This window comes from Haemaphysalis longicornis, unplaced genomic scaffold (assembly GCF_048455015.1).
Source record: "Haemaphysalis longicornis isolate Haplotype H1 unplaced genomic scaffold, Haemaphysalis longicornis Haplotype H1 scaffold_14, whole genome shotgun sequence".
Lineage (NCBI taxonomy): Eukaryota > Metazoa > Arthropoda > Arachnida > Ixodida > Ixodidae > Haemaphysalis > Haemaphysalis longicornis.
This window is the reverse complement of record NW_027526245.1, coordinates 29,312,469-29,327,530: the sequence shown is the minus strand read 5'-3', so window position 1 is coordinate 29,327,530 and position 15,062 is coordinate 29,312,469. Positions and strand designations below refer to the sequence as shown.

General features: G+C 48.4%; 1 protein-coding gene across 1 annotated transcript in view; it reads left to right on the top strand.

Annotated features, from left to right (window-relative positions):
• LOC144165219 (monocarboxylate transporter 12-like) overlaps positions 1-6,236 on the top strand; it is a 58,903-nt gene extending 52,667 nt beyond the window's left edge. The window contains exon 4 of the mRNA XM_077695335.1: positions 4,618-6,236. Within this exon, the coding sequence (XP_077551461.1) occupies positions 4,618-4,766 (149 nt within the window). The 3' untranslated portion in view covers positions 4,767-6,236. The remainder of the gene's footprint in view (positions 1-4,617) is intronic.
• The last annotated feature ends 8,826 nt before the right edge of the window (positions 6,237-15,062 follow it).

Below are 15,062 nucleotides of genomic sequence, written 5' to 3'. Positions count from 1 at the left end.
ACACACACACACACACACACACACACACACACACACACACACACACACACACACACACACACACACACACACACACACACACACACACACACACACACACACACACACACACACACACACACACACACACACACACACACACACACACACACACACACACACACACACACACACACACACACACACACACACACACACACACACACACACACACACACACACACACACACACACACACACACACACACACACACACACACACACACACACACACACACACACACACACACACACACACACACACACACACACACACACACACACACACACACACACACACACACACACACACACACACACACACACACACACACACACACACACACACACACACACACACACACACACACACACACACACGCACGCACGCACGCACGCACGCACGCACGCACGCACGCACGCACGCACGCACGCACGCACGCACGCACGCACGCACGCACGCACGCACGCACGCACGCACGCACGCACGCACGCACGCACGCACGCACGCACGCACGCACGCACGCACGCACGCACGCACGCACGCACGCACGCACGCACGCACGCACGCACGCACGCACGCACGCACGCACGCACGCACGCACGCACGCACGCACGCACGCACGCACGCACGCACGCACGCACGCACGCACGCACGCACGCACGCACGCACGCACGCACGCACGCACGCACGCACGCACGCACGCACGCACGCACGCACGCACGCACGCACGCACGCACGCACGCACGCACGCACGCACGCACGCACGCACGCACGCACGCACGCACGCACGCACGCACGCACGCACGCACGCACGCACGCACGCACGCACGCACGCACGCACGCACGCACGCACGCACGCACGCACGCACGCACGCACGCACGCACGCACGCACGCACGCACGCACGCACGCACGCACGCACGCACGCACGCACACGCACACGCACACACCAGAACAAGAAAGCGGCAAGGCAAAAAGAGAAAAAGGTCAGCTGAAAGTTTGTGTGGATATCGAACGTAAGGTCACCCTCTAGGAGAAATGAAACCTCGAGAATTATTTGCACTGCTTCCCAGGATGAATTAACCGAAATAGCCTCCCTTCAGCAAGCAGGTAATGGCGTGGGAATTACTAGCTGAGAATCTGAGATTCCTTTTCAACAGGAAGGCCTAGATCACAACGCGCTGGTTAATATTACATCAATATTTTTAACATAGAACTGGAGAAGGGTGGCTCGTTTTTAGGAGGCACTTTAATATAATAAATCTAAGAAAGAAGGCACGCAAATTCGATATGTTATTTTATTGAATTATATGTGAGTTCGACCCCTCTTCTCTTACTGAAGCTTGGTTGTCTAAGAGTGATTCAATGCCACTGTTCCACGGGCACCTGAGGAAAGAACGGAAAAGAAGAGAGGGTGCTAGTGTATATATAAACGACACGCTAGACGTAACGCGTACTGACAAATTTTTAGAAATTACTAATAATTGTGAATATCTGGATTTCCCTATGCAAAAATGACGATGTGTTTAACTAATACTGGGAACAAAAGGACGACGAACACATTATGAGAGCGACTGTTGACAAATCTTGTTTGTGCAATGAATCATACCTAATTAATGGTGATTTGCACGTGGATATTAAAAACGATGCACAGTCACGTGGGGAATATACAGATTTTTTAACGATTACTGATATCTCGTTTTCACAAGGAATCATGCATCATTAGTGGTGATTTCAACAAATATGTAAATTTAGACGACGCACTCACTTCAGCTAAAACATAATTGCAATCCTGTCGTGATTTTCGAATGCGTGACTCTACCAACTAAAATTGGCACGAATAGCGCCGCACTTTTCAATGACTGTAGAACAAATTTTTGCGACTAGGCAATATAGGCAGGCGTCCTCACCGCGGATATCTGTGGTCGTTTTCGTGTTATATGTATCGCCGATTGTGATACAGTTGAACTTTTTCCCCCTCATCCGCGCTTTTCTACAAGTTGCACAATCACACTATCGAACATTTCCGACTAGTTCATCCGTTTTTTTCGGCGTCATTTATCGAGTAAGTAATTTAAATACCGTGCTTAACGCTTTTATCGAGTTCATAGGACAATGCCTGGTGGATTTACATTTGTATGAATGCGTAAAAAAGGAAAACTATCTATGTTCCACAATTTGAACAAAATAAATCACCCTGAAATACCTAAGGCGTAGATAATGATCAGAAACAAGCCAAGTACCGATAAAAAAAAGAATCAAGAAGAGAATACTATACACACCCATTTTTTACAAACATAGCCAGCCTGAGAAGACATGGGATACTGCTAACAAAATACCAAGGATACAATAAGCAGTACAGCGCCAATTCATGCATTTACATAGACAGCGTCATTCTCCAAGAGCAACTTTGCGGTTATATTTAGATGGTCATGGCTGCGACGCAAACTGGAGGACAAGTGCTTTGTTCGGTAAAGATTCTATACTTCGGTCCAACCAAATTTACAGCCTGAAGGTTCTGCACACTATGTATGAACACAAGACCAACAATCAAGTTAACTCTAATTATTCTAACTACCAACTGAGGCATACGACACCTTCCCAGCTTTAGAACGATTTACCGTAAGCAATATTTCTCGCACAAGTAAATTGCATTATTAAATATAATTTGAAAAAATGTGCACTTTCATGCCAGTGAATCTATGTTTAAAACTAGGTAAAAGAAAAGTTATTGAAAAAACCGCGGGCATTACATATGTTCACGAAGGCAAAGACGATGCAGTTGTCTTCAAGGGAAAGAAGTTTATTGGAGCGAACTTGTGCTCCCCTAGCAACTCGAAGAATACACAGGAAGGGAAGCAGCAGTCAACAAAGTGACGTGCGCTAACGAGCGTCGGTGAGAGTAATACCGCGGCGTCTCCTCTGCAGGCTTTTTATCTTTCAGCTGGCGTTGTTCTCGAACCGTTGATTCACATCCACAACATAGTAGATCAAGGAAGATTATTCTACTCTAGTGGCGTTAGGGCGAAACAGTCTCCTTATCTGAATGAGACGGCCCGTGCGGCGTATAAATAAAGAATGGAAAACGTGCTTCGCTTGGGACACAGATAACAGAGCCGGGCGCGGCCGGGCAGTAAAACTAAGCAATAAATCAACAATCCCGTACATGGTTCGCCGCAATATGAATAATTAAGTTTTGAAGTATGTTTAGATATATTCTTCGCAATAAACAAGTTCAAAATATTAAGAAAGTAATACGTTATCACATAGTTACGGTGCACTAATTTCATCGCTTTGGTTAATTACTGTGTTGTTATGTGCACTTTGACTCTTTTGTGGATTCGTAATCCTATGCTTAGTATGACACGTGCGAAATGTGTCACGACAGTGCTGTTTTAAGTATGTTCAAATTTATGAACATACTTTGTTGCTGACACTGCTGACACCTTCGTTAGACCATGTGCGCCTCGAGACTGAGCCGGCCCTTGGTCCACCAAGAAAATGTAAACTTCAGAGTGCCTGCATATCTGCGGCGAAAAGTATTACGAGTAAACCTTTGTGCCACTGCTTAACGATTAGCGATAAGTATATAGACAGACTTTGATTCAATAGCAAATGCCGTGCAAAAATAACCATGGATTTATTTCAAGACATTTGGCGGAAAGCTAGAGCGTAAGTCTACAATGTCGTTTTGTTTAAGTAAACGTAGGACTCCCCATAAAAAGGCCCGTTGGTAGGCAACCCTACGATGGTCTGTCTATAGAAAGCAATGTAGTCGCAAGCGTTGGAGATCCGTTCTCTTCTACCGTCCCTAACCCAGCGCTGCCGCCTTTGCTCGAGCGCTACCAATAGCGTTCACATTAGACAAAAGACCTAAAATGGCCGGTCTGTAAAGCAGATGCGTCAGGTCAGTGTCGGGTTTTAACATACCCGTGGACTAGTTAGGTGATGTATGTCGACATTAAACCGCCAAAAGATGATGTGGCCATCGAGGCGACGCCATGATTTGTTGCGCTGCATTTGTTTTTTGCGAAAAGTGCTACAAAGTGACACGATTAGTTTTCGTGGCTGTGCAGGACGGGAAGAAAGTGTTCGTGTAGTTCTCTTTAGAACATTTTCCTGTTTGGCTCATGGAAGCCTCGTTTGGGATATGAAAGGCCTTGTAATTGGTAGCTGCTTCTTAATTTACTTCACGCGCGCCGAGATTAGGTTTGGTCGCACTTGCTTGTGCTCACAGAAGAAAACTTAGTGCTCATGAGGTAGACAGCATTTGTTACTCTGAGGGTTCGTGGCGTTTATTACAAACAAACGTTAATTTGAATGTCCTGCGGCAATCAGCAGCTACGAAACTCTACGCACGACAAATATATTGAAAATCGTGTAGACATTTTACATTTACGCTTGACCGCATCCGCACACATGTACCTCTGATTGGTCTAGCATAGCATATTGAGTAAAGTGTAAGCCTAAGCATTTGACTTTCGTTTGCATTCCTCTCAGCTTCGGACCTGCGCACGTACGAGTTTATATATTTTTCACTTTCACTTACTATGTTTACGTTGTTTCGATCTGCAGGGCAGTTCCGCGACGTCATGGGGTCCTACGACAACCTCTACAGGATTATGGCTGGCCTGGTTTTCGCCTTGGCTGTCACATTTATATTCCTCATTCACCGTCAGAAAAAATGCGATATAGTTGCGTCACACGAAGCCGAAGAGGCATAATTGCGACAGATATATTTTCTTCTACTAATGAAGATATGCTCGACAGTTGGAAAAGCACGGTATTTTTTATGTTTGCTTCCCTGCAACTGCGAAAGCCCGAAAATCAGACGTAAGCTAACACATTTAACGCGTTATTTAACGCTAGAGGCATAGTTAGAACTCGTTCAACTACGTCGATCCTCACGGAGTCGCATAATGAAGAAATCATTGCACAATAGGGGCTTATCCACTAAATTGCAATTACTGTAAGCATTCACCAGTAGCACAGAAGTTATAACAGCCAAACCGCAAGACGGTTCATGTGCACCGCCTACTGGCGTGGCTGAAGTTTCCGTGTGTCCCTCATCATAAACAAATTACATTGGCACAAGTGTTTCTTGTGGAAAGACTTAATTGTGCGCTCTTTTTTCTCCCTAACACAATTTCTTTTTGCAAATAAAATTTTCCGGACACATTTCGTTTGTAATACAAAGGTGTATTCCATAAATTACAAATGTGCATGTTTTAACACTCTAATCTGACAAACGTCGCGTAGCATATATTGAATTGACGGCGCTACTATCTGCAGTGTATGTAAATCATTGCGGGAATAAAGTTCTGTTTGCTGCGTATCTGTTAATCGCAAATACCAAGTATCTCACCTACTCGCGGCTGGAAAACTATAGGCAACGCTGGATGCACATTTTAGTAAAAGACAAGGTAGTAACCATGCGAGCAGCAGAAGCTAGGTTAGCGTTAAAATCAGCCCCAGGACTGTGGGCTGCTGTGATGCGGCCGTGGTTTGTCTGCCTCTGTTTGTGAGCCCATTACTGCAGCACGCGGGGCGTCCTTTGGAAGTAACGGGAGTTTTAGAGGCATGACGTCGGAGAATAAAAAGACTACTCAATGCATTCACGTCTGGTCTGGTAGCATCATGGTCCGACCAGGAAGGAATAGCAAAAACTAATCTTCGATAAAGCGGCCATTAGGGCGAAGCCTGAGTATTGTTTAGCTCTTTGGAACCACCACCATTTATCTCTTTCTTACATAATGTAATCGTTCTAGAACCACTGAGCTGGTTTTTTGCCTCTAACTATTCGTGCACAGCAAGCGTAACAACTATTATATGTAACCTTGGTTTCATAACTTATACATCACAAGAAAATCTCTCTTATCTGTCGGTTTCGCAAATTTTTCTTCACCAATTCTGACATCAAACACGAACTTCTCTCACCACCGGGTTACGTTTCAGCCGCATTTACCAAAGAGTTTAGGTTAACGTGCACTTTGTCGTAGGCACGTGCATTTCACTTCGTTTTTACGCAGGAAAGCCACAAACTTCCACCACCTTCCCTCCTCCATCGCTAGTAACCTCGACTCATCACCGTTGAATATGGTCATAATTATATTATATAACTTTGCGTACTCTTCCTTATAACGGCCTTGGAGAAATTGAGAGTATTGTGATAAAAAACTGATTAAAATAACTATATACAAATAACAAAAAACAAACTAAATAAATATATGGTGTTGAAATGGGGCTGTTTGCCGATGATTGCCTTCTGGTTTATTCAGTCAGATTCACAGATGACCAAGTATTATTGGACCAAAGTATTGATGCAGTTATTACCTCGTGTGAGTGCTGGGACATGCACATTAACCCAGAGAAAACTATCTATGCGCATACTAACAAAAAACCACCGCTACTATACTCGTACAGTATTAAAGGAACTCCCATTGCACTTACACAAAGATATAAATATCTTGGTGGTCACAATCACCAACAATTAACCTTGGTCCTGCCACATTGAAAATATTTGCTCATCTGCCCGTTGAAAATTAGGGCTACTGAGGCACGCCCTCAAAAGCTCTCCCCCTAGAACTAAACTCCTGGCATTTAGCACACTAGTCCGGCCTTGTTTACAGTACGCGTCTGAAGTCTGGGATCCGCGCACTAAAAAAGATATTAAAAATCTTGAGAGAGTCCAAAGATTAGCTGTTCGGTTTATTTGCAATCGCTTCCACCAGTCTGACTCCCCGACAGAACTAATAATTAATATCAAAATTCCAACATTGTAATACCGAAGGAAACTCGCGAGACAAATTTCATTTTTTACCTATCAAGGAAAAACAGTACAATAGACCTTTCGCATGTCCTCACTCCATTATCTTCGCATCCCACTAATTCACACCTACCTTTGCACGCACTAGCACCTTTAAGTACTCCTTTTTCCATCGCGCAATAACAGACTGGAACGAACCGCCGCACCATATTTTTAAGTCTGGAAATGTACTAAAATCTCTGGAAAATTACTTTGAAGTGTGATTTGTTACTTGTGAATATTTTGTATACCTGTCTGTTTTTTTTTCTTTCCCTACACGTGTACGACTATGGAATTGGTCATATCATTATCGTTGTACCACCTCCCACTCCTGCTTGGGCCATTTTTTTATGGCCTGCGGAATTTAATAAATAAAGAAACAAACAAATAAATAAATAAATAAATAAACGGCTCGACATAGCCAATCGCTGTTGCTTTCGTAGAACGGAATTACGGTAACACGTTTTAAACCAGGTTCGCGGCAATTATGCGCTTGATGCAGTTTTTTACTGACGCAAACGCTCGTTTTTTTTTTCAGAAACTCTTTGCGTGGCCACCGCCATAACTACCGTGGGTGTAGGGGTGTCAAAGAGGTGCTTGGAAGGTAGGCGTTTCGGCAACCTTTGAGCTTTATTGTGCCTTGCGAGGGGTCGCTCTAGGCTTCTCTCGTTACAACTCAAAGGTAGCCATGTTTCTTCTTGTGCTTCGTTACAGCAAGCGCGCGATTACTTCTGGGCGATTTATTACGAAGGTGTCATTCAAAGCGCACCAGTAATTCTACCACTCAAATGACGTTATTTCGCAGCATAGATCACTAAGATCGAAATGCGGTGGCAGTTAGGCGTGATGTGTTGGCAGATTGTACCAAAGAGGTCCCCTTTAGGCCATGAACGAGGATTCAGTCCGTGCACCGAGCTAATTTTCGCTTGAGGAGTGCGCACCATTTCGAAAGCAGGGGCTTCCAGCAGTTATAGTGAGCGATGAAAGCAGCTTATTAATTATCCTGACTGGTTGCATCATTTATCCATTGGACGCAATAAAAATGGCGTACCTTTCTCTACACCGAAATGATCATCATGCAGCTTTTAATAAAATTGAAAATTTTCTAAAAATCGCGGCCATTGATTTTCAAGACGTAGGCGGTAAATTCTCGGTAACCGTACCTTTTTGTCGCCAGGACCTGTACGATAAACCCAAAGAAAAAAAAGTCGAGGCTATTTGGGGTTGAATGTTCGCCGAACCTCGGCAATTCCTATCTATTAGAAAAAAAATGTTACCAAAAAAAAGTACTACCCAACTAATAAATTTTGCCCGAACTAAAACTCTCTCAATTGTTTACAAGGAATATACAATACTGGTTGTCGGCCATTTCGACACACTAAACGCGCGGTCACACTAGGCCAATGACGGCGACGACGACGCTACGGCGAGGCGACGCCGACGAGTGGCCGAACCATGGAGGAAAGAATACTCAGGAGAGACCCCTAGCACCCCAATGCATTGCGAAAAGTGTGGAGGAAGTCACATGATTTTTCTTGAGCCCACGGACAATGTTGCTTACTTGTTTACAACTGCGGTGGCCAAATTTGGGCGAATAGAACGGACAAAGTTTTAAGGCGCTTGGTATGTGGCTGCTTTGCTACGCTTGCAAACAGCGCAGTCGCTACGACAAACGTTTTTAGATTAGGCCAGTTTGAAAACTCTGCCGTCGGAGGCGTCTGCGTTCGCCATCGCGTGAGCCTGTTGCTATGACGACGACAAACGCTACTTTCCCAGGCTTAAGAGCTGAAAAATCGTCCTTCTATCTCAAAAACGAAGGCTGTTTTTCGATTGAAACTTTGGGTGAGGGTTAGAATGGGCAAATTGAAGGCGAAATCAACAGCTTAGAAATGACATCGCACCGAGGAATTAGCGACGAAGCAGTTTTCGCTTCGAAGCGGAAGCGCAGGGCGACGCCATGTTAGCCAAATCAAACCGGAGACAGCAAAGGATGATGGGATAGAGTGCTGGGCTCCGTGGGCTCAAGTCATGGTGGGACTCGGCTTCACAAATGTGACGTCAGGGCCACTCCTAACCTTTTCTTTCCTCCATGGGCCGAACCATCAGCCAACTGCCGAGTTGCCAGACCGCGTTGTCATACTACGCCGACGGCGACACAAGCACGTCGGTCGATAGAAAGTCCGCGTAGTGTGACTGGCTGGCCGACCGAAGACGCCAACGAAACTGGTCGCCCGACCCGTCGCCCGACGCGTCGTCGGGAATCGATCGAGAAGCGAAACTTGCGACCCGACAACATTCGTGCCGCAATGAATGCGGCTCTATGTTGACGGATTCTAGAGTGTAATAAACTCAGTCAGGTGAATGAAGCCCATACAACACAACACTAGCCCTACTGTGATCCATATTTTGGCTTTCGACACTTCGGCCGCGCTCTTCGGTGACGCCGCTACCCCGGAGCTGCAAACTGCACATGCGTGTGCGATGGGCTCGTCTGTAGAAAATATACGGTCAGTTACGTGCAGAAGAAGAGTTACGTAGTAAGGGATCAATAGAGAGTTTTAGAATAACGTACGCAGACGTACGCAAACAGTTAGCGAACGCTATTTTCTGCGTCATTCGTATTGCGCATGCGCCGTACATTAAACCGCTTCTGCGTTTAGTGTACGGGAGAATAGCGGGCGGTATATCAGCGAAATAGCGTGCGTACGTGAGGCCCCTGGCGCATCCAACATGGCGGCAAGTAGCACGACAACCATCTGCGGTTCCGCTCTTCTGTGGACAGTAATTTGCTTCCGATGGGCCACGTTCTTCCCTCCTGTGTTTTTCAATACGTCGAGTGGTCAGCACGTCGCCCTCGCGCAGCTCTGTATCTTCGTAACACCGCTGACTGTCCGAATGAAGCCTGCCGCCAAGCCAGCAACCGAAGCTGTGTGTGTGTGTGTGTGTTGTAAGAGCCATCGCTTCGCCATAAAATGCGACGTTTTGCTTCTGCGGGTGGATAGTGCTTCCGATGCTCTGAATTATCTTTCTGGAGCGATGTACGACTCAACCTTGCATCGGGTATGTGCAGTGCGCGTGGCTAAAAGCCTTCTCGGCTTGCGCGCCAGAGTTAAGGGACTTGCTGTTCGTCCCCGCAAACCGTGCGCGAGGTGAGTGCCGAATTTACGACGGTCAGGAGGAGGCAACCGATCGCCTGACAATCGCGGTTCAGACTTGCAACACGCATGTTGTGACGTTGTGCTCGTTGGAAACGCATCTCTGGATTGTTTTGAAGTTGAATCAACTGTATGCGTCAAACCCGGGCATTTCGTTCAGGGCGTTGTCTGCGATTGGACGAAAGAGGTGCCACGGGGCTTCAACTGTTTCTTTATAGAACGTACTCAGGTAAGAGAATATTCATGTCGTGTTATGGCCGTGTTGCATTCAATACAACAAAAAACGTTTGTGTACAATTCTTTGGATTGCCGTAAAATGTCCAACCACTCCGAAACTCCGCTGGCAGTTGAGCCGGCGATTCATTTCGCGAAACATTTGACAGGTGGCACGGTAAGCGTTAGCATGCCGCTACGCAAAACTGATGAGACGCTCTACTAAAACTCCTCTCTAGGTGTTTATCGCCAAGCTCCCTATTATCGGCCAAGGTTTTCAACGTAACACGTAAAACCAAAGTACGGCAAACACTATCCGGGCAGTGCGAAATCACAGTCGCAGCCGGGCACACATATTTTTGCGAGCGCTTTCGCGAAACAGCGGAGTTGATGTCTATATGCTATTGTGGGAGCTTCAGGGAACCTTGCTGTGCAAGCGCTATTTAAGAAAGTTCAGTTTACCACCCAGGAATTCTGTAACCCAGCTAGTACAGACCGACGTATGACACGAAAGATGGGCCTCCATCTAGTACACAGGCTATTTTGTAGGGTGGTAGCATTTGTGCGGTAGCGCAATAGTCTTGCGCGTCGCGCCTGACCCCCCAACGTTGCGGGTTCAATTTCCGGCGGCGTGAGTTGGTTTTTTTAGAGTTCTTTTAAGGGGCCTGGTTAGCGTATCCAATTTGCGAATCATTTTCTGTGTGATTTTGAGAAGCAGCTACCTTTGTTATGGAACATTTCCTTCGAAACAGCAAGTGGCGTGTGGAGCCACAACAACCAATTTTACTTTTCATAACGCACGTTTCTCGAAAATGCGGTACCATGGCGCACTGTGGCCTTCTCTATTAGAGGAGGTAAAATTTCCGTGATGTAGGCACTCATTTATATGCATATTCTACGTACTACGGAGGTCTTTTCGCCGGGGGTTCATTCATACATCCGCATTGTTACTGCCGCGGCAGCAGCGACGCAGCTCTTTTTTCTTCGTTGTCCGTGATCCAACAAGAGGTTCAGGAGTACATGCAGCACAAGCAGCGCACACGCCAGTACACACGAACGGCATCAGTCGCGGCAGCGGCGACACGATACTCCAAGTTTGACAACAGAAAGAAAGCGATCCCCGGCGGAGAGGCAATGCAGCGGAGTGGGTCGTCGCGCGGCGGTCGTCGGCGTGGTGTGACAAGCGCGTCGGCCGACATCGTGCAGACACCACGCCCCGCCGATTTCTCGCCGACGCAGACGGTTGGCCAACGGTCGGCGTCGGCGCGGTATGACATGGCCGCCGACAGCTCGCCGACACGGTGTTGGCCGACGAAATCGGGCGATCATCGGGCGAGTGTTACCCCGCCTTAACTGGCGCGGTCCTGGGAAAAGCAGCGCGGAAATGGAAAGAACATGTCGCGCGAGCGAGCAGGTCGCGCCTGCTCGCACCGGATGTCCTAAGGGCCACAACATGGACGGACCCCGATGAAGAGCACTCGCTTTTTCTCCTTCCCCGGCGGTCAGCGGCAAGAGGAGGGGAAGATGAAGACAGACTCACAAGGTCTGGGCGCCGGAGCTCTCGGGCCGTCGTCTTAGGGCTCTAAATAAACTACAGTATCGGAGGCTGAGTTTCTCGGTTGGAAACCCTTGGGGTCAGATCTTCCGCACTGCTGTGGCTTGGAGGAGAAGCTCCGGGGGAAAGAACCTCGCGAAGATAACCGGCGCAGTCGGCAAGATCTCCAACAGCGACTACTCAGCCAGCCGGCGCGCGAGACGGGCCCCTCGACGGACGGAGCGCGCGGAGAAATCGCGGTCTGCTCAACGAGATCGGCGGGAGCAGTCCGCTCGCCAGCCAGGTGGGGAAGCGGCTCGACCGGCTCTCAACGGACTTTTGAATAGAGACCGGGCAATTTCTGAGGCCTGCTGAGCGGCAGAAATGCAGATTGACCAGCGGTCAGCGGATGCATCAGCAGCTTGGTGAACGTGAACGGCTGGAAAAGTGAGCGAGCTGGCCACGCCAGAAGGCGGTGACCTCTACTGCTGTGGGCGTACACCTCGGCGGAAGGGGCCGCGCATAAATGGATACCTCATCTGCACCGGTGCGGCATCTCTCCAGGCACCGAGCTATGCAGGTCAGTGTCTCGCTTGATGCTGGGTCCGCGTTTCACCATGACATTTAGCGGGTACCTAGGTGTAGCCGCGAGATAAGGGGGAACATTATAAAGCGTTGGATATGAACAGTGCAGAAACAGCCAGTATTGTAATGTCGTTCGCTGAGCAGATGGCGTGTTTGAAGGCGAAATTGAGAATCGCTGAGACAAAGTTAGCGGCGGAACGTTCGAGGAGCTAACCCTTAAGAGAGCTAACAGTATTTCTGCCTCTCCGATTGCTCAACGAGTAATGTTCAGCACTGAGGAAGATACTGGACTGGGACGCGCCAGTACGCCGAAAGATGTGCGGGGAAGACCTATTCACTGGGCGTTCGCAAGCCTCCTGTTTCGCGGGATCCGGCTCGATCAAAGTCACCCGGGAAACGCGAAGAGAGGATAGTGGCGCACGTTTCTGCGTTGGCGTTCAGAATTCCGGCACCCGTGGAGCAGGATAGTGAATTATCCCGCGTAGAAAACTTCCCCGAAATGAAGATGGAGGTGAACGAAGGTGTTACGAGCGAGGTTGCATTGGGAAATGACAAGCAGTCAAAGGTGAATGAGAGTGTGCGCATGCCCGTGAAAAAGCTGATAGCCAGAGAAACAGCCTCAGCTGCGTCGCATGTTCGCATTCATGTTACCGATGAGCCTCTCGCTACTCCTTGCGCCTCACAACGGTGTGTGGCAGAGAATGGCGCTTTGTGCGCGCACGGTGGTTCAGTAGCGGCCCAACACGAGGGTTCGCACAGAAACAAGTGGAAGAACTATGAAGTTCTTAAATCAGCCGTTCTGATGGGGCTGGGTCTTGCTTCAGTTGAGCGTGAGCCTGTTGTCGCATCGTGCGAAGACGGATAACATTCTGGGAGCATGGGTGAGCGGCCAGTTGCCTTGCACGATGCAGCAGGACGGGAATCACGCGAGAAATCGGATGCAGTTGGTGTCGCGCACCCTGCATCTTGTGTTTCTGGAGATTCCGAAATGTCATGTCGCTAAAATGTGATTGCCATGGGAAGCTTCAGAGAATTGAGAGTAAAGTGCAAATCAGGGTACGGCGTGTCATGTAATGCAGCCCAAGGCAGCTCAAGGAATGCGCTGTCGTCATCGGAATGTTGTGGTGGTGGGTCGACGGGGGCGCGAGACAGCAGTCGGCGTCAGAGTATTTCCTCCCGGATTTATAGACTACCAGGCGCAAGCTCCACCTACCAAGACGGCCAGAGGGGTCCTTCAAGTTGGTGAGCCAACACAGCTTATGGTGGTCTGTCACAACCTTAAAGGGTCTTCCATACACGTACGGGCAGAATTTCGAAATGGCCCATATAATCGCGAGGCATTCTTCCTCAGAGGCTGAGTAATTTTTTCTTCCTTGGAAAGACCACGGCTGGCATAGGCGATTACTTTTTCGTACCCGCTTTCCTTTTGGACGAGGACGGCACCCAAGCCTATATCACTGGCGTCCGTGTGCATTTCCGTTTCGGCGTTTTCGTCGAAATGGGCCAGCAAGGGCGGGTTTTGCCGGCATTGCTGCAGCTCGAAGAATGCTTTTTCTTGGGCGTTTTCTAAGCTGAAAGGGGTGCTATCTTTCGTCAAGCGCGTGAGTGGCTCTGCAATGCTTGCGAAGTTTGCGACGAAGCGCCGGTAGTATGCGCACAGTCTGTGAAATCTTCGCACGCCCTTCTTATCTTTCGGTCTTGGGAAGTTCGCTATGGCTGAAGTTTTCGCCGTGTCAGGCAGGACTCCCGCGGCGTTGACGACATGGCCCAGAATCTTGAGTTCCTCGTACGCGAAGCGGCACTTTTCAGGCTTCAGAGTTAACCCCGACGTACGGATGGCCTCGATTACAGACTGCAACCTTGCAAGGTGTTCGTCGAAAGTCTGGGAGAATACCACAACGTCTTCGAGGTATACGAGGCAGGTGTGCCACTTCAGGCCAGCTAGCACGGTGTCCATGATTCTCTGAAACATTACTGGCGCCGTGGATAGCCCACACGGCATCACCTTGAACTCGTATAGGCCGTCCGTGGTTATGAATGTAGTCTTCTCTCGATCTCTCTCGTCGACTTCAATTTGCCAGTATCCTGTCTTCAGATCCATCGATGAGAAGTACTTCACGTGGGAGAGGTGGTCGAGGGCGTCATCGATTCGTGGCAGGGGGTACACGTTCTTTTTCGTGATCTTGTTCAATCGCTGGTAGTCAACGCAAAACCTCAGTGTGCCGTTTTTTTTTTCTTCACGAGTACGACCGGAGCAGCCCAGGAGTTTTCGATGGCTGTATAATGTCGTCGCTGAGCATGTCTTCGACTTGTGTCCGGATGGCTTCCCGCTCGTGTGAAGACACGCGGTACGGTGACTGTCGGGTAGGACGGGCTCCATCTTCGGTTATAATTCGCTGCTTCGCTAGGGGTGTCTTACGCAAATTTGAGTTATACGAAAAACAGTCGCTGCAGCAACGCAGAAAATCCAATAATTTGTCCCGGTGTTCCTGCGGCAGCGTTGGGTTCACGTCGAAAGGATGCGGAAACTTGATGGTATCTTCGGGTGCGCGTTCAAAGTCGGCGACTCCGATCACTTCACTTGCTTGTTGCGTTTCTTCGAGGAACGGAAATTCAGCGCCCTTGCTGGTACTCCTTGCTGGTACTCCTCGGTGAAACTGATGACCAAAACGTGGGAATTGTATTGCTTAAAGCGCGCAATGCCTCTTGCGACAAGGACTCCGCAGTC